Raw genomic sequence first — 23099 nt, forward strand, 5'->3', positions numbered from 1 at the left:
GTGTACCAAAATCTCATACAAAATGTCAACCGTTATATATACAAAATACACAACCACAAAATATATATTGAAGCAGATCACCACCTAGTATTACAGAAAGTATTTTTTTTTCTTAACTGTCTTCATAAGCAAGGATGCAAGGAAAGGTCTTCAGTGAATGTTTAAAGGTCAATATAGAAGACACCTGCTGAATCTCTATTGGAAGAGTGTTCCACAGAGCTGGGGCAATGACACTAAAGCCTCCATTTAATGTTGAACCAGCAACATGTATTTTTTTAAAAAAATATATCTTATTTTCTTTGCATTGATCCTCTGCCATGCCTAACCTGCAGTCCCACACTCAGATTCTGTATTGTATAAAGACAAAGGCTGCAGCTATCTGTTCTATGTGTATACAGAATTCCATTCATTTCATTTCATTTGAGGGAGGCAAAATGCTCCCGTTCCTTGGTGCATGAGGACTGCCTCTTTCCGTTGAGATAAATGGGATCCTCAACATGTGAAACATGTGATCTTTATGTGCACCAGTCACCCGAGCATGCAGGGAACTCAAGGTTCGGTTTGCAATCTATTTCTCCTCTAGCCTAAAGAATAGATGTGTGTAGTGCATCTCTCAATCAGCTGCCGCACACAGCTCTTCTCCTTATTCCTTAAGTCTTTCAGTTTGCAACAAGGAAAGGCAGGAAGCCTGAATTAGTGAAATGTGCTGATTGTTCACGTTCAGTTGCTGTGGTGCCAGGTGGAAGGCTGAACCCTCAAGAGTCGACATGTTCATAACAGCCTAAGGCTAAGTGCAGAAAAGGGAGTACATATGATGTAACTGATGCTTGGGAAGGGAAGACTTTAATATTCTAACCTTATTTCTGTGTCATAGACTTTCTGTACCTGGACAGTTTACTGTGCATCAGTAATTTTCCTCTCTGTAAAATGAGGACAATAATATTTTACTCTCCTGAGACTGAATTTATTAATACTTGCAGAACTATTTGAGCTCCACAAAAGGGAGGCTGTATTGAAGTGCAAATTAAAATATTATCTTAACAAAAGAAGCCATCATTAGAATCAATGGAAGTTAAAATGAAACTAGACAAACTTCCCAATCATTTATTAGCATGTTGAAATGATTATAATCCCCATGTCAAGACAGGGGAAACAATAATAAATAATGAAGAAAAAAGGCTCTAATTGGTAAACAGAATACTGAAATCAGCTGCTTAGAAAAACAAGTCTGAATCTAGCTGTTGGCAATTGCTTGCTTGTGTTATATGAAAATGAATCAAATTCAAAGTAAGGCAATCACATCACATATTTGTTAGCAAAATTAGCAAACAATGGAAAAGGGAAAAGAAAGGCAGACAGTTGTGTTTCTTTAGCTTCATAATCTTTCTAAATCTTGCCCTGAGTATTCCAATAGCCACACCAAAATTCTCCATCCTTAAATCAATGCACCACCTGTTCATCCTGGCCTTTCTAACAAAACTGTTGTCACATCTGCAATCATTATGATACCTGCACTTCCACATCATTTAGACATTTTTGTGCCAACACAGCTGTATCTTAACAAGTTAACCCTTTAATGCCAAGCCAGTTCCCGCAATATCACCAGCCCTTACCAGGTATAGCTTTGAGTGAAACAGACATGCTGTTCTTAAGACTACAAATCCTATAGTTTATTATCCCCTCAAGCAAAATAATGCATGAAAGCCTCTTGAGTCTAATTTCAGTGAATCAAACAACTGGCAATATTGACAGAAGAGGAGAGTGAACTAAATAGGCTGAAATTTGAACAGGCAAATTAACTTTCTACAGAAAGCAAGAACCCCCCTGGTTGGATCAGGATTGAAAACTGAAGTGGAGCAACTACTATGGCAGACCAACACGGCTACCTATCTGTAACTGAAGTGGAGCACAATATTTTCTTTTCCAGGTTTTGTAGATTATAGCACCCTTTATCACCATGACTGAAAGTGAGGCACATGTCTTGGGATGGGAAATTGGTTTCAGTCATTGCTGTACCAAACCAAATCTCTTCATCTAGTTAATTAGAAAACAAACAAATATGCGGTCATATTTGGCACCAGTCTAGCAAAGGGTGCACTAAGGTATGTATTATAAACAGGATGTGTTTGGCCACTAAAAATGGATGTGTTTGAAGCAGTAAGAGCCTGGTGAAGCTTCAGCATCCTCAAGGACACTACTACCTGAAAGCAACCACAAGTCCTGAAATTAATTACTTCATATGAAGTTAATTTAATTGCATTGCTAGGGCAGATTAATTTTCTCTTTATTAACCAAAAGACAAAGAGGAAGAAGAAATTATTAAATATAGTTTTGACATGCAAGGAAACATGCTGAATCTCCCTACCTGAGCTTCTCAGTGTAGCCAGTGGACTTGACACATCACCTGCAAAAAATAAATAGTACATTACATTACTTTATTTTTATTTATTTCATAAAATTAATATGAGTGATTGTAAACACAAACAAACAAAACTTCCCATTGGTCCTCCCAAGATGCTCAGGGTAGTTAGTTTCCCTCTTGATTTTATCCTGAAATAACACTGTGAAGTAGATGAGACTGAGGTATGGGGACTAGTAGAATGTCACCCAATGAACTTCATGGCAAAATTAGGATTTGAAACTTGATCTTCTAGGTCCTAGTTTGGATCTAACCACTACATGACTCGGCTGGCTTTCAAGCGTGTCAACATCAATGACGTCTCTTTCAAGAAGTTCAGAATATTTGTTCGGAACAAGTTTGTGTGGCAGCCCCTAGTTTATAAAAAAGGCTTATAAATGTATTCACTAAACGTCTTGCTGAGGGAGGTTGTACCAAGACACAAAGAAACAGAAAACGCTTGCACCACTACCTCCCAAAGTTCCATGGAAGAACAAGGGCTGCACTGACAGCAGGCACCCAATGTTGCATTGGTGAATTGTTCTATTCTTAAGACACTCTGAACTATTGTCATTTATCTTCTTTCTAATTTCCTAAGTATTTAAAGTCTGTAAGCAGACCCTCCCCTATTTCCTCACAGTGCAATCTGAAGTGTGTTTATTCAGAAGCAAGTCCAACTGGGTTCAATGGTACTTGCTCTCAGGAAAGTATTATAGGATTGTAACATTAATCTTCTTTGGGGGGGGGAGCGGGGTTAAATGGATCTGTTCAGCCTGTGTTCATAGGGTTTGCTTTGTAAAATTCTTCAGTATCTTTGCAACTCTCCTCAGATGCCCAGAACTAAAAATAGGCAGTTAAATGAGGTCATACCAGTGCTGAGTGGATCTGTACAATAATTTATTGAGTCTTAGAAAACAGTGTTCCAGTTGAATCCACCAAAGATGTCAGTGGCCTTTTAAGCTATAGCATCACATCTACAGTGAGATCCAGTTCACTGTTTGCAAAGCTAGTGAGCCTGTGTTCCTGCAGCCCTGGTAGAGATACAAGCCCTAAATCTTCTACAGAAAAGTGACCTAAATGGCTTATGAGATTCGTAATGGGATATGTCAACTTCAGGTTACAATAGTTCACCAGTTCAGCTAAGGCACCAGTGTGCTATTACAATACCATTTAAAAATGATTCAGCAGCAAATATAAACAAAAAACACCACACCTACATTGTTTGTAGTTTGTAACCAAGTTTCTACATTTGGCAATTCTTCATACTAATGTTTACAGAATAAACACGTGGTCTAATTATTCAGCTTGCTTTCTGCTTATTCTTTATGACAAACTTGTCCTGTGGGAGGTTTCTTTCTATCAGCTTGTACGATACCTATATAGCCAGTTCTAAAATGAAATGCATCACAGGGGTTGGACTAGATGACTAGAGTTGGGTACAACTCTACAATTCCATTACACGAGTTGGCTAAAGGAAGAGGATGAAGAGGATGCATAGCATTTTTAAAGTTTATTTAGGCTGCATTAGCTAAACCTCTGTTTACAGAATTTTGACAGAGTTTCCAATTGCTATGTTTACTGATTGATTGCCTACCTTTCACCATGCTGTCTCAAGGCAGGTACATACAGCTAAAAACAAGCAAGCAAGTCATATAATAACACTAAACCATCAATTAGACTGTATCAAACAGCAAGCAAAACCAGCAGGTTTGCATTCTATTTTCCATATTTTGGCCTAGACACACAATTCTTAAAACAACAAAGAGTCATGTGGCAAGATTCTTTATTGTTTTTGCTGCAACCAACTTACACAACTGGTCCCTCTGCAAATTCTTACTGTGTGTTTGCATCCCATCTTTGCCATATACTTAACCAGCACAAAACTTTTACTTTATTAATAGCAACCTCGTACTTGGTGTCACTCCAGAATGCCAAGAAACCAAAAATAAGTGCAGTTTTGAAAGTTTCAGTCCATCATTCAAAAGGTGTCCAATTGTATCCACAGACACCACTGATCTCAGGAACAGTACTGCAAAATTTGGGTTGCCATATTTCAAAAAGTGGAAATCGGCACACAAAAAATGTTGAGCTTTTCTAGTTTTGCCCCAAGTTATAGAGCTTTTTTGCTTATGGATTTTCCCAGACATTTCAGCTATTTCTACCCAGGCGCTGTTTACAAGGGCTAAATGTCTAGGAAATTCCAGACATTTAGCAACCCTCGGTTACGTTATCTTACGAGGTGTCAAAATGTACAGAAAACAGCTTTCGAAAATATTTAGTAGATTGGTAACCAATTGATTGCTTCCCAAATATCTAATAAATTGAAAACAATACCAAGTTAGGGTTTGGACAGTTAGCCTAGATAGCTAGTTTAAGGCTGCAGTCCTAAACCTGCTTCTTTGTGACTAAGCCCAACCATGTAGCTTTACAACGTTAAGGACAAGCCAGGCCTGTGATATCCCTGTGCCATAGCAAGGCCCATGACTTGCTGACCCTTTGGTCCACTTTCAAACCATTTCCTCCCCAGTGGTCAGTTGTCTACTGTTTGATCATTTGCCTCTGGTGTCAAACTAAGCTGAGCAGTCTTGGATAGCATGCACCTTGACCTGAGCAGGGTGGGGAAAACACCAGTTCCTGCTCCATCTTAGGCAACAAAAGGTATTGGGCCAAACCTTTACATGATGTCAGACAGCTACAGTACTAATGCCAAACTTGATTTTTTAAAGCTATACAACATAGGCTGAGAGTAACACACAGCTCTGGATTTGGCAAAGGCAGATAATCTCCCATAACAAGTGGGACCTACAGCAAAATATTGCAATGTAATCTCACCTCCTAATAGGAGTGGTCCTGTTTAAGATTTTATATATATAGAATACATATTGGGTTGAGATGACAATGTATCTTAGCACAGCATTATCTATTGAATAGATAGATAGATAGATAGATAGATAGATAGATAGATAGATAGATAGATATAGATAGATGATAGGTTTTCAATAGATAATGCTGTGCTGATACAATTGTCATGGACTGCTGAGTAAAATTACAGTGTGAGAAACTGAATCAGGAATAATTTGATGTGCACTGCAATACAATCATATTTACTTGAAAGCAAGTCCCATTATACTCTTTGGGGCTTACTCACTAGTAAGTGTGCTTATTAAGACTGCAGCCTTAGCCAAGTATTCTCTTTAGGCGAAGCCTGTGAAGATTTATACTTTTATTATCTATCTCAATATTCAATAATCTGTACTCTCAATAAACTCATGTAAAGATGATCACCTGCAATATCTGGGGTATTTGTACTCTGTGGAGAACTTTACAGCAGCTTAAACCTTTTATGGAGAAATACACAGCAATTTTTACAGACAGCAGAAATAGCTCCCATTGCTGGCAGAGCTCAGCCAGATTTCGAAAACAAATTAAGACTTTGCTTTTCAGATGTGTCAAGCTGAAGCTCTTAGCATTATTGAATAAATCTTAAACTTCTTTTACAGGGCATATTGTTCTTCACACAAAACTTACTCTGGTTTTAAAATAAAATATAATCTGGAAGGGATTTCCAGGTGTATCAGATACCACAGATTTCTGCAAGGTGCATAAGATTTAAAAGTACAGCACATATTCTACCCCTCTACTAATGCAAGCTAAATATATTACTCCAAAAAACACAGAAGCAACAGAGCAATAATAATAAGTTGGCATAGCTACATTTCTGAAAATAGATTTTTCTAAAATACTGCCTATGAATTATTGGGGAGATTGCTACCAAAATGCCAAGAATAAGTATCAGGTTAATCTACAAAAGAAAAAAAAAGTAGTCTATAATAAAAGAAGTGAGCAATGGTTTAATTTTGCTTCAGCCTGAGCTTGCTGAGTTTTGACGCCACGCTGCTGCATTGTAAAGACTGCAAATATTAAGTTAATGGGGGAGGGATTAGTTGGATCCCCAGGACCATCAGCAGGAACCTGAAGAGTTGTAAGGTTCAATAAATAACTAAGCAAGTATTAGACTTCACCCCAGAATTGGCCCTACTAAACATATTCCAAGACAACAATGCCCATTTACACCACAAAGAACTCATAACCCACCTACTTTCAGCAGCCAGAAACACCATAACCAGACACTGGAGAGACCTGTCAGGAGTAAGCATGGACCAATGGTACCAAATAGTATGGGAAACAGCCCTACTAGAAAAATTAACTAATAAACTGAAACTGACACGGGGACAAACAGAAGAAGACACCTTCACCCCGGTATGGCTCCCCTTTATCACATACACAGCCCAACAGGACAATGACAATAATCCACCAACAGCATACAAATCAATATGGCTAACCTGATCCAAAACACCCACCCACCCCACTCACACACAAAAACAAAGATCACCACAGCCAATCACAAACAAACAATCACATCCTAGGCAAACCCCAACCTCTCTCACCACCAAAGGAACACAAGTGAACAACACAAGCACGCTGACACCAAACTACATACATTAAGCATAATAGAAGCACCACTACCCCACCCCACCCCCATCCATCTCCCCTCCCTCCACCCCCCTCTTTCTTTCTTTTTTTCCTTTCTTTTTTTTTCTTCTCCCCCTAATGCCTCAACAATTGAAATGGATTTGTAAAAATGTTACATGGGGGAAAAAAAATACGAGGCATTACACTTACACTGTAAAACAAGAAAACCCTTAATAAACAAATAATAATAAGACTCTTTAAAAAAAAATACTATGCAAGATGTAGTAACTATTTTTACTGGAGCAGGAGGAGGGTTTTTTGTTAACTCTTTCTTTCCTTCCCTATTAATAAATCCGTGCATATGTTGTGTTTATTATATATATATATATAATATATATTTCCTATACAGAAATAAAACACAGTGATATCAGTAAGGTTTAATCCCAGGTCAAAGTGCTTGCAGCTGGAACCTGTAAAATTTGTTAACTCCATGGCACAGAACCACAATGCTGACCTTGATGCCATAAAAACACTTTCACACTGGCCAGATCCATCTGTAATGCAAGTTGTATCCAATATACAATTACATCATGGGCAGGACTGGATTTAGGTTTGATAAGGCCCTAAGCTACTGAAGGTAATGGGGCCCTTTATATGTCCAGCTGTCCTTTGTCAACAACAAATTGTCACTGTTTTTGTGTTGAATATATGCTATATGGTAATTTATGGACCTAATAGGTATCTAAAGCCATTTGCACATAAAAAATATGTATTTTATCAAAGTAATGGTTGAACTGAAATACAATTAAGAAGTATATTAATAGTGAAATTATTAAGCTCTAACTGTATGTAGGTTTTATTTTGTTTATCATCTTATATTTTGGAAAATGTACATCCAGTGGTTTTTTTCCTTTAATTTTTTTGGGGGGCCCCAAGCTAGAGCTTGTTTAGCTTATATGTAAATCCAGCACTGATCATGGGAGCCGGGTAACTGTTCCTTAGCACAACTTTAACATATACAAATCCAACCTGCCCATTTGCATTACTACAGCACAGATATTTCAAGCACCAAAACAATTTATTGACAAATTGTTGCCACCTCACTCAGCAGTTTACAGGTGTTTGACCAAAAAATTGTCTCGGATGCAAGTCACACACATAAAAAAGGGACAAGGATGGAAACAGAGGAAGGAACCCACAGCAGTTTTGAATGCTATTCTTTATTATGATGGGCTGCCTTCCTACGATCATAGAATCATAGAATTATAGAGTTGGAAGGGACCCTGAGGATCATCTAGTCCAACCACCTGCAATACAGAAATATGCAGCTGTCCCGTATCGGGAACGAACCTGCTACCTTGGAGTTACCATTCTAACCAACTGATGCTGTCAATTTTACATCCATGATCGGTATTGGAATGACGGCTTGCGGATGTTTAACGAACAGAAGTAGAGCACAAGGCCAGATGACCAGATGAAACTTACCACCTGCAAATGTCCTAATATATTATTTGTTCTGGACTTGCATATAAAGCTCACCCTTCTGAGCTGAAAGACAGCCTGTGTAGGAGAATCCTTACTGATGGTTTACACCAGTTCAAGGTGAGTAAAGATCCAGTTTGGGCAGCTGCCTTTTTACTATATATGGTAAGCCCACATCTTACATGCACATTCAGCTTTACACGCTTGGCAAATTTAAAAAAGGAAAAAAAGAAAAAGGAGCAAACATCTGAGAAAAAGACTTTGGCAATACCACCCGCCATTGAACCCAATGTGTTTTGACTACGGTATATGAGATTTTGGCTTTAGGCACGATTTTGGGGCTTACTGTATTCTCCCATAGGCATTGCTGTGTGACAAAAAAAGGTATACATTCAGGAGGCAGATCAAACGCATTATGAGCTAATTTTAAGGTGACTTTACCTTCTTCCTTTGATACAGAGGCATGCATGCATTCATACATGCAAGCACACCACAAAGAGATCTTGGGCTTTCTGTGACGGCCATCGCCGTTGTGCTAAAGGTACCACGGGGCATTGCTACTCTTTCCCACGTTGCAATTCTTGATCACACCTTTTACCGTTGGATTTGCTCCTGTGCCAGTCCAAAGACGAGCAGAGAGAGACAGAGAGAGCAAGCAAACCCACACTGATCCTCGTTTCCACCCTGCCAAAGCCAGGAGCCAAGCAAGCAAGCAAGCCTCGTATTTGCATAGCTTCTGCTGGGTTTGTTCTTCGAAATCTACCTCCGGATGGGGACGAATCAATCTCTCTCACACACTCACACCCACCCACACGAAAAGCCGCCTCTAAAGTCAACCTGAAGCAACCCTTCGGGCTGTAAAGCAGCCACGTGGAGCCTTTGCTTCTGGGGGTGGTGGCGGCGGCGGCCGTGGCGACTTCCTGCTTCATTTTAGCAAGCTGGGCTGAACATTAGCAAGGAAGAAGAGAGCGGTGGAAAAAAGGGGGGAGTGAAGACTCAACACGGGAGATACAAAGAGAACAGGAAAAACCAGAAAGCGGGGCGTGTTGGAGGGGGAGAGGAAAAAGAGGTTCTTTAAAAAAAAGAAAAAGTTTTTGGGGGGTTTGCAAGGAGAGAGCAGAGCAAGCAGGAGTCGAGGAAGGAGAGGAGGAGGAGGCAGCAGCAGCTCGAAAAAGGCTGAGGGGAGGAGTGAGGAGGAGAAGCGAAGCTGCAGGGAGGGAGCGCGAGTACAAGCGAGGCTCGGCGCCAGGCGCCTGCTGCCTCGGAGAGAGAAAGAGAGAAGGAGAAAGGCGGCGGTACAGTAGTGAAAGAGGGAGGAGGGGAGGGAGGGAAGCCACGCAGAGCGCAGCTCGGCACAAGTGAGGAGCAACAACAGCAGTCGCCGGGAGGGGGGTGGGAACGGCAGCGAGGAGCCCGGCGGCTTCGGGGAGCTCGTCGGGGGGCTGGCGCTGAGGATGCGGCTGAAGCTGGGCTTCCTCCTGCGCGCGGTGCTGCTGCTCGGCTCCTTCCTGGGGCTGCTGCTGCTCTGGTCGTCGCTCTCGCCCCGCGCCGAAGACCCCAGCCCGGGGGACAGGATCCGGGTGAGTCGCTGCTTCCCGGCCGAGGGAGGGCAGAGGGGGCGGGCGGGCGGGCGGACCCCCAACCCCCGGCGGCCCTTCTCCCCTCGCTGCCTGCCGCCCGGGCCGAAGCCCTCTTTCCCGCTGCCTGTGTGCCTTCCTCTTCAGCCTGGGCCGGCGGGCCGGGAGGGGGCGGCGGCGGTGGCGGCTGTCCCTGCCCAGGCTGAGGCCTGTGGCGTTGGCGAGGCCTGAGAAAGGGGGACTCGGGCGGCTTCGGACGGGGGGTCTGCCGTAAGCCGCGGGCGCCCCCTCGCCGCCTGCTGGTAGGGGAAGAGCTGCCTGGCGCCGGCTCCCCAAGCAGGTGGGCAGGCACACGCCGTAAGTTAGTCCCGGCTCCTTCAGGTGCGCTGCCGCTTCGCCCCAGACCTTTGACCTCGCAATTGCGCTTAATTGCGCTCTCCTGTGTGAGCTGGTTGTGGGGAGGCGAGCGGTGAACTCTGGGCTGGGACTGGCCCCCTAACTGCCTCACCCACTCGCAGTAGAAGGTGGCTGGGGCGAGATGTGGGCATTTCTATAGGTCTAGGAGTGTGTACCGTTTGCCCATGGAGTAGGGTGGTGGTGGTGGAGGTCCGGTTTTCACATTAATGTCTACTTTATATTCTGTTTTCTCTGTGCTTATTTTACTCCCCAAAAGATGCATAATCCCGATAACTATCACGGATTAGGAGCTCCACTATAACTACCACAAGGATAGTTGAAACTTCTTGGACTAAGTGTGGTGTGAGGCCCTGTGTAAATGCCATACCTGGCAGATAAGAGGAACAGAACATGGCATGCATCAGTAGCTCATTTAAACCAGGTCATCTCACCTGCTTGTGTACTTGCAGCATGTTGGGAATTTGAACTCAGCAGGTGTTATGTTGGCACCAAACACTGCCAGCTGGCAGTCCAGTCCTGTGCACTTGTTCAGAAGTCTACATGAGTTCAAGGGGACTTTTAAGTGTTTGTGTGCAGTTGTAGTGGTTGAGAGCCTGGTCCAAATGAGACAAGGCAGATGTGCAAAGCTTCACAGCTAAGTTCTTCTCGGGTGGTGTCACGTTTAAACTGAGCCTGCGTAAGCAGGCCTGGTGGTGTTAAGTAGCAGTGAATATAAATTTTGTAATGCCAACACTGCAGAGTTGCTACTCATTTTACAAGTCCTGCATCTGCTCCTTTTATTGCTGCCGAAATCAGGGGGGAAAATAGCTAGTGAAGTTTATTGCAATGTGTTTTTCAAAGTCAGAAAAAGTTCCACGGTTGAATTTCTGTGTGTTGGGTTGCTGTTAAAGGCATACAGTAAGGGCCATAAAACAAGATAGTAACCATGTTTAAGTTTGGGTAATGTTGTAGATGCAGTTCTCTCCTTACATTGTGACTTTGCATGATATGGTTGAAGAAAATGTTCCTTCTTGAATCAAGTAGTAGAAGCAGTGCACTTCCTTAACTGTGCTTGGTTATTTCCACATCAGCTAGATTTAGCCTTCTTCACATTAGTTACTAGGTGGCAGTGTGTGTTTATTTTTAAACTTAATGGCAAGGCGCTGACTCAAGTACATACAGTCAACATAATTAACACAACATTTAACTGCTAATGGTATACACTCTCATACATCAGCCCCAGGGTTGCTTTCCATCACCTCTAGAATATGCTCCCTCTGGAAATGTATATAAGTGCCCAAGTGTAGAAGGGTTCTGTAAATCATCACTTTCTCTTGTCTGGCCTTTTTCCGATTGACTCCTTAATGATTTAAGCTTGCTTTGTTTTCAGATTAGTGTATAATGTCTCAGTGAAGACTTATATTTAACTGTATCATAAACCTAGAGCAGAAATACAGATTTAATAACACACACACATTAGTAGCACATCATTTATGAGAATATAGGAGCAACCATACATGTGCAGTGCTCTGATGCCACATGAGCCACAATGCTTTTGACCTTGTATTGTGAGGCATTTCATTTTCAATAAACAGTTCTTCCTGAAGTGCCAGCTGTGGAGAATTTCCTTCCACCAACAAAATATTCTAGTTCAGGGATAGCCAAAGTAGTGCCCTCCTGATGATGATGGATTTGAAATTGCTTTGCTAGTGGGGAGAGGAAATTCAATAACAGGTCTTTCTCTGGCATTGGAGCGGCTCAAGGGACCATAGGACTGCAGGGCCCATCTTTTTATTTGCTCTTTGACTTATAGTGGATGAATTTTTAAGCTTTTGACTAATGAGATCTGCAAACTTACCTGAAAACTCAGAGTCATAGGATTCTAAAGACGAAAGTTTCATAGGTCACATTTGTTTGAGCAGTGACTTTAGTTTTATAAACTCCTGTACTGTTTTTGCTGGCAGAATAATTATATTGAGGAGGTGCTTCCATTGCCTCATTATTCAGACTGAAGGTGCTAAGGGACAGAAGAAAAACCTAAGGCTTTCTCCATATGCTCTTGCACTCATATTTGGCCTCACTGCCTGTTAGTCCCTAAAGAAGTACTTAGCAGTGTTTAGTTTTGTTTGCTTGAGTGAACCCAGCCGGATATTGCTGCAAATGACAATGCTGCATTTACAGCATAGAACAGTTAAAGTGAGGTCACACTTAATGAGCTCTAGGGTTGAAGTAAGTATGGAAATCAGTTTCTAGAGAATATTGCATGCAAAAATTTATAGGTGCCATTGTTTATCGTGTACTGTTTCTTAATGAAACAATTTGGACGTTAAATGTAATTTTCACAACCCTTAACATCATAGATCAGTGGAATTTTTAAAAAATTGGGCATGGGTCCTCAATATAAACATGTTCTTGCTTTTAAAGCCAATAAATGTTCTGACTTTCTGTTTTCAAAATGTTAAAGGCTCCTTTTAACCATTGCAAAAACCATGATCTTTATAAAGTTCTGCCTTTATAATACTGAAAGACCTATAGGGTAGAGAGCAAGGGCTTGAATTGCCAGGCTTCTGTCTTCTTTGCTCTGTGCCAAACTGTACTGTACTGTGGTACCTCGGAAGTCGAATGGAATCCGTTCCAGAGGCCGTTCGACTTCCAAAATGTTCATAAGCTGCGTCGGACATTCAGGTTCCAAATAAGGTTCACAAACCGGAACACTCACTTCCGGGTTTGCAGCATTCGGGAGCCAAAACGTTCAACTCTCAGGGTGTTCAGGATCCAAGGTGTGACTGTGTAAAGTGCAGCAGGACAGTGAAAGGCAAATAGGAACATAGGAAGCTGCCTTGTATTGAGTCAGGCCAAGTAGTCCATCTAACTCAGTGTTTTCTGCACAGACTGGTAGCAGCTGTCCAGGGTTTCAGACTGCTGTATTTTCTCTAGCCCTGCCTGGAGATGCCAAGGATTGAATCTGGGACCCTCTGCATGTATGAATGTTACAAAAACTATAATTTGAACATTCTGCAGAGAAACTTCCTTTTATTGTTGTTGATTGTAGTTGCAATCCCACACAATAGGGTTTTAGCCGAATACTGGACTGTAGTCTGTGCTGGACTATAGACTTTGTGTAAAGAAGCATTCAGTGCTACAAGACTATTTTCTAAAAAATGATTGTTTAGCAGTGAACTGTCTGCTTTTGGGGCAGTGTGCCATGAAATTGGTTTACATGTAGTTCACTGAAAAAATAACATCCTCACCAATGTGTTATACATATGGACAGAGCACAGATTGTTAAAGTGAGAGGTGCAATTCCAGCTGTATATGGAAAATATTGCTGATAGAATATGAAAAAATGGAAGGAAGAACAAGCCTCAAACAGGGCCATAAATCACAGCTTTCTGACACTTGTATGGCTTGTGAAATCCTGGACAGCTGAATACCTTGGTTGCAGAATTTCCTCTTAAACATGTGTTGCCGGTAGCTTGTAAAAAATAGTATTCTGTGAGGCCAGGCCAAAGAAACAGATTTGCAGGTTCAACAACTCTGTGAACTTTTATAGAGAATCTCTGTAGTTTAGAATCTATATTAAACTAAGCCAGTTCATTGTAAGCAAGAAATGAGCTATTTCACCATAGTGACTGGATGTTGTAGGCACTGCCTCAGGTAAGTTAGGGTTCAGAGTAGAAAATGTCGTTTAAAATAAAATTGCAAGTTGTGAGAACACGGAAAGGAAGAATAATATAGCAGCTACCACATTAAAAGGCTGATACTGTTGATCCCCCTAATCGTGCTGTTAAGGGGGATTGTGGAAGGGCTGCTGAAGGGGGAGAGGGTTTGGCATAAGGAAACTCCAGCATGTTTTGTGCATGAATTCATGTTTCAAACCCTAGGGGATCTTGCTTTATCTCTGTTCCCCTCAGTGTGAAGATCTGTTCCTGTAAACTCATGACATTTCCATTTAAAGTAGCTGAAATCTGTTTCTATAATAGGGCTTATTAAAAGTGTTAGTAAGTTGTACTGTGTGGGGGGAAAAGAAATTATGATCTCTGCCAATGATATTAAGTAGGTGTAATGTCTTCTGAGTAAAAAGTGTTTCTCGGAAAGCTATCTGTGGCTCTGAAAGTAAGCTTATGACTAGTGCTCAGGGCAAAGTGAATGTTACCATGGGAATTTCATATTTGGAGTTCCCCACAGATTTTTCCCTTTAAAAAAATCAAAAAGATGCAGAGAAGTAAAGGGTAATTTCATCTCTGTGTTAACCCTTTGCCCCCATAGTGATTCTTTGACTTAATTCCCCTTCTACTCTGAAGCTGCATAAAATCTAGGTTGGCTCCTGCCTCCTTTATGGGTGACTAGCAAAAATGGCTTTTTTAGGATCAGTCAGAGAAATTTTTGCAAACTGGAAAAAAAAATTGGCACTATTTTTCTTGAAGGTAGATCATGTGCCATGAAAGGTGTATCATAGATATGTGTGGGCAGACAAGGTGCTAAGCATTTTTACGGAATTATTTGCAAGTCTAGAATGAGGTTTATTAAAGGTGTAAGGTAATATATGCTAATTTATGTCCATATACTACACATTAGAGAGAATAAAATACAGGAATGTAGTATTTTCATAAGTGTCATATTTGCTATAACAGCCTTCAGTATTCATTACATTTTCTCTATAAAAGTGATCTGTCAGCTAAAAATCGAGTGGTGAGGGGTTGTATACTTTGGGGGATGATAACACTGATTATGAAACACTGTTTTTAACTTCAGCATCAGGGCTGTAATAAATTTGAGTGCCAGGCAGAAAAGCAGCAGGGTTACTGATGTGTTTCCTTGAATGCACACTTTCAGCTTCATTCAAGCAGTGAAAGCCATATCGGGTCATTTGTAAGAAGTCTCCTGTGACAACTACTCATAGCTGAGATTTCTTTTTTCTTACAAAACCTGTAAGAACAGGTCATAAATGAGAAGCAGTCCTTATGCATTTTTTCCTGGTTACTTATAGGGTGTATACTGTACATCATTGCCTTCTGGTTGCTTGAATAATTTGATTTAGCCATAGGCTGAAAAACTCTCTTCATTTCTCAGAAGGGTGGTAGCATTGGATTGTGCACATCAAATTCTCAAATGGATTGGCCATGGTTGGCAACTAGATTTCAGGAGGTCAAGCTGCCCCTTTGACACATGTCTGTCCTTTCTCTCAGCCTCCTTGGAAGTGAATCTGGACATGGGAGGAAAAGAGGAAAAGGATGGACAAAGAACGTTATGTCATAAAACTAAATTCCAGGGTGGATTAAAATCTTTTCTTAAAAAAAAAAAAAGTAATGATGAGATTGCCTTTAAATAATCAGGTTAATACTAAATAATATTGATATAAGCATGTTAGCCCTGCAGTTAATCTCTACACTGGCTCATTGCTTCTCCCAGATACATTGAGGGTGTTGAGCAATCCTAACTTTAGCCCCAGAAAATTGCAAGCTTAACTTGCTCATGCTGCCCAGAGCAGGTGGTAGGTTTCCTGATTTTTTTTCAACTAATCTGGTTCCAGTCTGGTATGGCTGAGAGGCCCAAGGATCAGACCTCTTGGGGGGGGGGTTCATGGGGCTTTAGATCCAGCCAATCCAAAGCATCTGACACCCATCCATCAACACCCCATTGAAGGACTTTCTGCTGCCTACTTCCAGCAGAAGAAATGCTGGTGGTAGCTTGCCACCTGAATGGGCAAAGCTAGGCCTCCTCTGTGGTCTTTCTGCCTCTCTGCCAGTGGTAGTCAGCAGAGAGCAGACAACACAGTATCCAACCCCCCCAGCCATTGACACTGGGTGTGCGTAGATTAGGATTGCATAGCTAAAGGTTTTTCTACGTAAAGGAATCAATTTGAGCACTTCTCAGATGGAAGTATATTTACTTTTCCTACCAAACACAGGCATTACTTTTCACCTGATGAAAATAAAGTGAGTGCTCTAGTCTGGCCAGCAGCTGTCAGACCTTGCTGCGACCTTGTCAGTCACAGTCATTTCGTTCTTGTTTGCCACTTATTTTGGGGAGGGTGGGGCTAGACCAAGGCAGAATTGCACAGAAAGGAGCCATGCTACGTAAAACAAAAAGAGGAAATTCTCCAGTGCACAAGTTTATGGTCTCTCCCCCCCCCCCAATGCTTAACCTCACAAACCGCCATGTGTATGAAAAACAATAAACGAATGTTTTAGACATTCCATTTATAGGTCTAAAGAAAGAGCAAGTTGGAAACTGTAAACATTGCAACAAAGAGATGCAAGACCTGGTTATAAGAATGAAACAACAGTATAAATCATAGGCTTCTTAGTTGTGCAGTAAAGTAACATTGTGATTAATTTGTGCCATTGTTTTAGGAAAATATGAAGTATCTGTGGGAAACTTCAGTTAAATCACAGCTTTAAATTAGTGGGTTTTTTCCTTGCAGATTAAAAACATTCTTTATGCCTTAATCAACCCACCCTAATAAATGCACTGGGTGTTAGTGGAATAGAATTCTGAGATCTGTATGCAAATCTCCAACCTGTCCGCCATAGCCTAACCTTGGGCTAGTCACAATCCCTCCAAATAACCTACAGGCAGCAAATATTTTGCACGGGAGTTCGGTTCCTGACCCCTGTACATGGTGGCAGAGCACACATAAGTCCGTTCCGCCTGCTCCATGTTTGGGCCACTTCTGGGTCAGCAGCGATGGGTATGTGCATAGTTGCACATCAATTGGACATGTGTAAAATGGTTGCTGCCTGTATTTTACATGTTGTTGTGATAATAACTTCAGAGGAATAAGGAAATCTAGTATCCAGTTTCCAAAAGTTCCATGGAGGGATACAAATTGGCTTTTGATATTTTTAGGAGCACCTGCATATGACCTAATTACATTAGATCAGGGGTGTCAAACTCAAATTCATCGGGGGCCGCATCAGCACTTTGGTCACCCTCAAAGGGCCGGTTGTATCAGCCTAAAATATTTGAGCAGGCTGAGACCCCCGAAATTGATGGGCTTTGAAATTTAAATGGGGTGTGTGTGGCATGTGATAAATTATGATGGTGATGGTGATGTGAGGTGGGGCCTACCTGCCCCCCCCCAATATTTTATTCAGGCTGACACCCCTGTTATGAAAGATTACTAAAGTCTGCCCCTGTGGTGATGTATCATAATATTGTGCAGGCCAGTCTGAGGGCACCTTTACCGGACTGCGTTTTGTGGCTGGGGCACTCCTAGGAATTTATTGGATTTCAAATCCCTGGATTTCAAATCCCATTGAGGGGGGGCAGGGGCGGTCTTTGGTAATATGGCACCCGCCCTGAGTGAGGACAAAATTTGGTGCCCCCCCCCAATAGAATAAATAGGCATCGTTATCATTATTTCGTGCTCCCTTGGCTCGGGGCGGGTGAGGCGCCTGCACGACCCCAAATCTGGCGCTGGTGGAGGAAGCACATTTCCACGACGGGCCGAGCAGCCCCTGTGGATCCTGCTGCCTGAGGCAGCCGCCTCCCCTTGCCCTCCGTGGCAAGCCGAGGCTGAGGGGGATGTTCACTTGCCCAGGCACCAGGCTCCCGTCCACTTGCTCCGGCGCGCCCGCTGCAGCCTTGCTGCCAGCAGCCGTCGGGGAAGGCGGTCGGCCGGGCTCCGGGGCTCGGTGGGGCCCGCCGGCAGAGGGTGGCGCTGCGCCTCACATGGGCGTGGAAGCCCTGCTGGCACGTTGTTTCCCACGCCGCGCATCCGCGCTGCGCTCCCGCCTCCATCTCGGCTCCCTCCCGTCCTTCGCCTCCACGCCTCGCCTGCCAGACTCACATCCCTGCCTGGCGGCGCAGCGGAGGCCAAGCATGGCGCCAGCAGCGGCTGCCGGGGCGCGCGGAGGAGCGTCCGGCCGGGCAGCTCCGTTCCACTTGCTGCTGCTGCTTGCGCTGGGCGCCTCCTGGGCGGCGCGGCAGCCTGCGGGACGAGGCACCTCCTTCGTGCTGAAAGGCGACACGGCGCACAACCAGGCGATGGTGCACTGGACAGGCGAGAACGGCGGGCCTTGTGTTTGACACCCGTGCATTATATGTTGCTCAAGAAGCCTTGTACATGAGAATACTGAAGTTTCTTAATTTTACAAATAATCCAGAAAAATACCTTTGAGGTATTTGAATAGTAAGTCCAATTCTAACTGCTTTTGTTTATTTTGGACTATATAGCAAAACATCATTTGTGATCTTTACAAAATCAATAAAAGTGAATCTTCACTGTGTCAGATATCTCTTGGACTATTGAAGAAATGTCTGATACTCCTGGAACTGCATGCATGCCATTTCCATCACATATCATAATACATTGGAACATACTAATTAAATATGTTCCCAATATATTTGTTATGTAAAGAAAACAGTTTGCTGTTCCAGAGCTACATTGTTTATGTAGGTTATCACTCCATCTAAAAGTGAATTCAAGAGGTGTGCACTTACAGAATTGTAGCAGACAAGAAACAAAAGCACATTCCAAAGTTTGCAAAAATACAAATAAAACTTTTAAATAAACCCCCATAAGAAGGAACACACACACAAAAAGCCTAATGTGTCAGTGCTGGAGCTCCAGAAGCTGTGAACTGTTGCATGTCAGATTGAAAAGTAAAACCAAGGTTGGGGGAGTTGGCTTGCTAGAATATCTAGTAGCTCATAGGGTTCCAGAGGATGGCATGACTGTCTGGCTTGAACCTTGAACAGGTGCAGGCGTGGTTGTGAGTAAAGGATATACTGCATTATGGGCAGCAACCATTTTAGGCACATCCAGTTCACACAAGATTGCTAACATGCATGTCCTTTTGGACCCGGAAGAAGGCAAAATGGTGCGGGGCACACATAGACGCACTCTACTGATGTGCACAGGGGCTAGAAAAAGAAACCCTGAACAAAATGGTAGCCACCTGTATTTTCTTGCAGGTCTCAAATTTTTTTGCTTGGACTGCACAATAATTATTTGGATGCCCCAAACAAGCAGTCAAATACACTGAAGTGTATCTGGCTGTTGATTTATTTTTTTAAAAGTAAGAACTTGGAATAGTAGACGTGGCTCTTGTTGCAATAGATTTCATATGCAAAGATGAAGCCTGACCAAGAGGAATGGTGAAACAAAGACAAAATGCATTGTGCTGCTTCTGAAGTAGGTAACAAAATGAGGAAAGTAAAAGTGATTATTTAATAATATTACTTAGTATTGATATATTACTTCCCCTAAAATCCTGCAGTGTTACATGTTCTCCAATTAATCCTTGCAACAGGCCATCATGACTGTCACCATATTAAAGCTGGACTTCTGAAGCAGAGAGATAGTGGCTTGCCTAAGGCCATCCAGCGAGTTCATGGCTGAGGTCAGATTTGAACTAGGTCAGACTTAAATACATTGGTAAAATGCTGGGCCACAGCTCATTTCCAGAAGCTTTCCTTTAGAGTAGGCACTCAGTTATTTTATTAAAGTTACTATTTACATTCTATAAACCCATCCCTATTAGCATAGCAACCAGGCTAAACTCATTCTAAATTTACAGGATCATCTTAATGCTTATTTAAAATTTGGTAAAAGAGGACACAGATCCTGTTTTGTGTTAATAAGCGCTAGCTCAGTTCAGTAAACTTGTGACTTGCAAATGGGCAGCAAAAGTTACTTAATGTATTATCCTTCCACTACTGTACTATGATGCTAGACTATTATGCAAGGCATTGGTTTCATGCAACATCCCTCTCTCTGAGAGTAGCAGTCCCTATAGATTAAACTACTGTGTTGACATTATAAAGTTTGTTAGACACACAAAATGTGAATTATATTAAGTTTCACGACATTATAAATAAGTTAAAGGTAATATTTTCAAAGGACATTGAGAGCATTTGGAAGAAACAGCAACCTTCTTTTCACTGGATGCTGAGAAAGGTTAAGGAATCCACAGGCACCTTTCTGTTCTTCTGAAGTTGCTGCCAAGTGTCCATTTATAAGCTCTTTAGCACTGTGTTTTAAAATGTCAGAGCAGAGAATGATGAAACTCCCCCTAGAAAGCTTTTCATTTGCTTTTGTGAGATTTGTTTATATGTCCTGTTTCACAATCAGTGAAGAATTCTTATTGAACTTAAAATATTGGTTTGGATATTTGGGGGGGGGGGACCACCAACATTTTGCCTTTTAGAAACAATTGAATGCTAGATAATGCAGAAAGGTAATTCTTTTTTACAGTGAGATTTGAGTAATGATATGTGGAACAAAATGTGATTTATTTATTCTGTTGTATTACTAGCTTTTTAATACAGTTTCTGAACAGTTCTGCAGCCCCGTCTTTTTATCTTTCTGGCTCTGTAGGTATTGCAGTTAGCTGTTGTATATGACCTTGGGCTGTTAATACTGCGTTGTTGGCACCTGTCTATCTTGAGAGAAAATGGAGTGTGGCTTTGGGGGTGAAGTTAGAACTGCTACGTTAGCAGCACCAAAGTGACCTCCCCAGGACGCAAGCCTGGGCAGTGTGTATGGAGGTCCTGGGCCGCCCAGACAATACTGCCCTCTCAGCCTCTTGGATGTGGTCCAATGGAAAGCAGAGCAATATGTTTGGAACTAGCTTGGCTGCAGGACTTGCCAGAAGTAGGCATACAAGGCACCATCCAACCATCTTAGAGACTCCACTCCAGATTTGTGTAGGGTTTACTTCTTAGGCAAGGCAATGAGTATGGCTTTTTCCTTGAGTTTTCTCCCAAAGCCTTTCTCACGGATGAGTATAGCCAGAAGACAGCAAAGGTTTAGGACCAGAGTGTTCCTTCTGCTAGATGTGCTGTCTTCCCAGGTTGATGAGCCCCATCTTCCCCTTACTTCCCTTTGCACCTTCCTGACCGTTGGACCCACTATTGGTCTCGTTCACTCAGTCCACCAGAGCCAGTCTTTGAATGCAAGGGAAATCCCAAACTCACTGAAGGTTTGAGACCCCTCACCTGGTTTATCCATCTAGTCAAAGCTCTTCCTGGGGGGGTGGACACTGTTGCATGCTGGCAGCTTCTAGGAACCATAGGTGAGAGCTGAATGCAGGGTGGAAACCAAAGCTGGACAAACTACCCCAGAAGGAGCACAACCAGAGGTAATGCCCTCCCCTTTACACCTTAGTTAATACTCAGTATAAGAGAATTCCATTATGTCCTAAAATCCCTGCCTTTGATGTAGAATGATGAGATATGCTTAATATTTTTTATGTGAGGCAAATAAGTGACCGTCAACCTTCTTCAGCCTGATGCCTTTCAGATGATTCGGACTGCGGCAGCTTTGCTAGAAGGAGCTGATGGGAGCTAGTCCAAAATGGTTTGGAGCACATCAGGTTGAGAGTGTTGTATAAAAGAGGAAACATTGTGAGGATTTGAGGCTGCAATCCTAAACACAACATTATGTTGCTCTGTGTTTCTCCCCCGTGCCCACTCAGTCCTTTGACCCTGTTGTAAGATTCAACCATTTAGCCTGGTCAGGTTTTGTACATGGAATGGGGGAGGTGTCGTCATGACTTCCATCTTAGGCCATCGTGTCTTGGGCTGACCCTGGTAGTAATAGTCACTGATAGACGTGTCCTCTGTAAATGCGAGTGGTTTTCCTCACATCTTCTTTGCAGCGAATTCTGTATATTAAATATGTGCTGTTTGACAGACTGTTTTCTTTTGTCTGTCTTCAGTCTAATGTTATCTGATATTGGATGACCTTGAGCTGCTGTATTCTATCCGCTTTCTCCACCCTATGCATAACTTTATCTATTTTCACTAATTAGTTCTGCCAGGTCCCCATCGAAAACTTGCATCGAAACTTGCATTAAACAAATTACTTGCTGATTATGCATATCATTAATTGTGCATTTTATACCAACATATTTTTTTCTTCCCCCAGCAAGTACCACATAAAGATGGGAAAGGAGCAATGGAATGATCTTCTTACCAGCCCATTCACACATAGGCCCAGGAAGTAGTAGATCTTTAATCTCTGCCCTGCCTGCATGTTGCAAGGGGGTGCATATTCCTTTCCTTGATTCTGCTGCTCCAGTAGCTTGTAAATAGCATTACCTTTTCTCCTCAGTTAATATGGGAAGTTGACATTTCAAGTATTAGAGGGACCTGCTTGTATTAATCCTGAACCCCACTTGTAGCTGAGTAAAATCTTATAGTAAAACTTTGATTTTAGTAGTAGAGTTAGAATGACATGTGCACATAGTTTGAAGAAATGAGTCCTAAAAATAAAAATGCTGCTTGAAAGTAAGTCCTCTTGATTTCAACGAGGTTTTATTAATTTCTGAATATACAAAACATGTGCTAAAGATCAGTAAATGGAAGATAATCCAAAGAATCAAAAGCAGATCTTTCTGAGCCCAGTGCACAGTTCACCTCCAGCCTCATCAACCTCAGCAGTTTTGAGTAAGACTCAGCTTGGCACCTGTAAAATGGAAATAATGGATACTGCACAGTTTTGTTATGATACTGTAATAAATATGGTGAATCCTGGTAAAATGCACAGCTTAGTTTCAAACTGAGCACTACAAATCAGAATATGTGTACATATGATTGTACACAAAAGTAGAGTCAGTTATGCAGAGCATTGAAACAAAACAAAAAACTGCACCGGAAAGAACCCAGTTTATTAACATCCAGGAGAATGGGATTTGACTTTATCTGTATACTGCAACAACTGGGAATGTTACTACTTTTGAGATAAATGGGCACTGTAATTTTCAAGCCTGGTGTATTTTTAAATAGTCTGAACACTTTGCATTCCCAGGATTGGGAGAAAG

General features: G+C 42.1%; 1 protein-coding gene and 1 long non-coding RNA gene across 10 annotated transcripts in view; one reads left to right on the forward strand and one right to left on the reverse strand.

Annotated features, from left to right (window-relative positions):
* LOC309378244 overlaps positions 1-8964 on the reverse strand; it is a 106209-nt gene extending 97245 nt beyond the window's left edge. For 2 of the 6 annotated variants that reach the window (XR_014171921.1, XR_014171922.1), the window contains exons 1-2: positions 8845-8964; positions 2366-2404 (exon numbers count right to left, since the gene is read on the reverse strand). This is a non-coding gene — a long non-coding RNA (uncharacterized lncRNA). Of the gene's footprint in view, positions 1-2365; positions 2743-8794 lie in introns of those variants that run through there. The other 4 variants (XR_014171923.1, XR_014171924.1, XR_014171925.1 and 1 more) reach the window with 2 other exon arrangements.
* An 834-nt stretch (positions 8965-9798) lies between these two features.
* GALNT7 (polypeptide N-acetylgalactosaminyltransferase 7) overlaps positions 9799-23099 on the forward strand; it is a 42626-nt gene continuing 29325 nt past the window's right edge. For all 4 annotated transcript variants that reach the window (XR_014171834.1, XM_081926055.1, XM_081926053.1 and 1 more), the window contains exon 1: positions 9799-9933. Coding sequence is in view for 3 of the 4 variants with exons in the window: in XM_081926055.1 (XP_081782181.1) it covers positions 9808-9933 (126 nt within the window). In the remaining variant the exon portion in view is untranslated. The remainder of the gene's footprint in view (positions 9934-23099) is intronic.

This window comes from Podarcis melisellensis (genome assembly GCF_964234715.1).
Source record: "Podarcis melisellensis genome assembly, chromosome: 9".
NCBI classification, from domain to species: Eukaryota; Metazoa; Chordata; class Lepidosauria; order Squamata; family Lacertidae; genus Podarcis; species Podarcis melisellensis.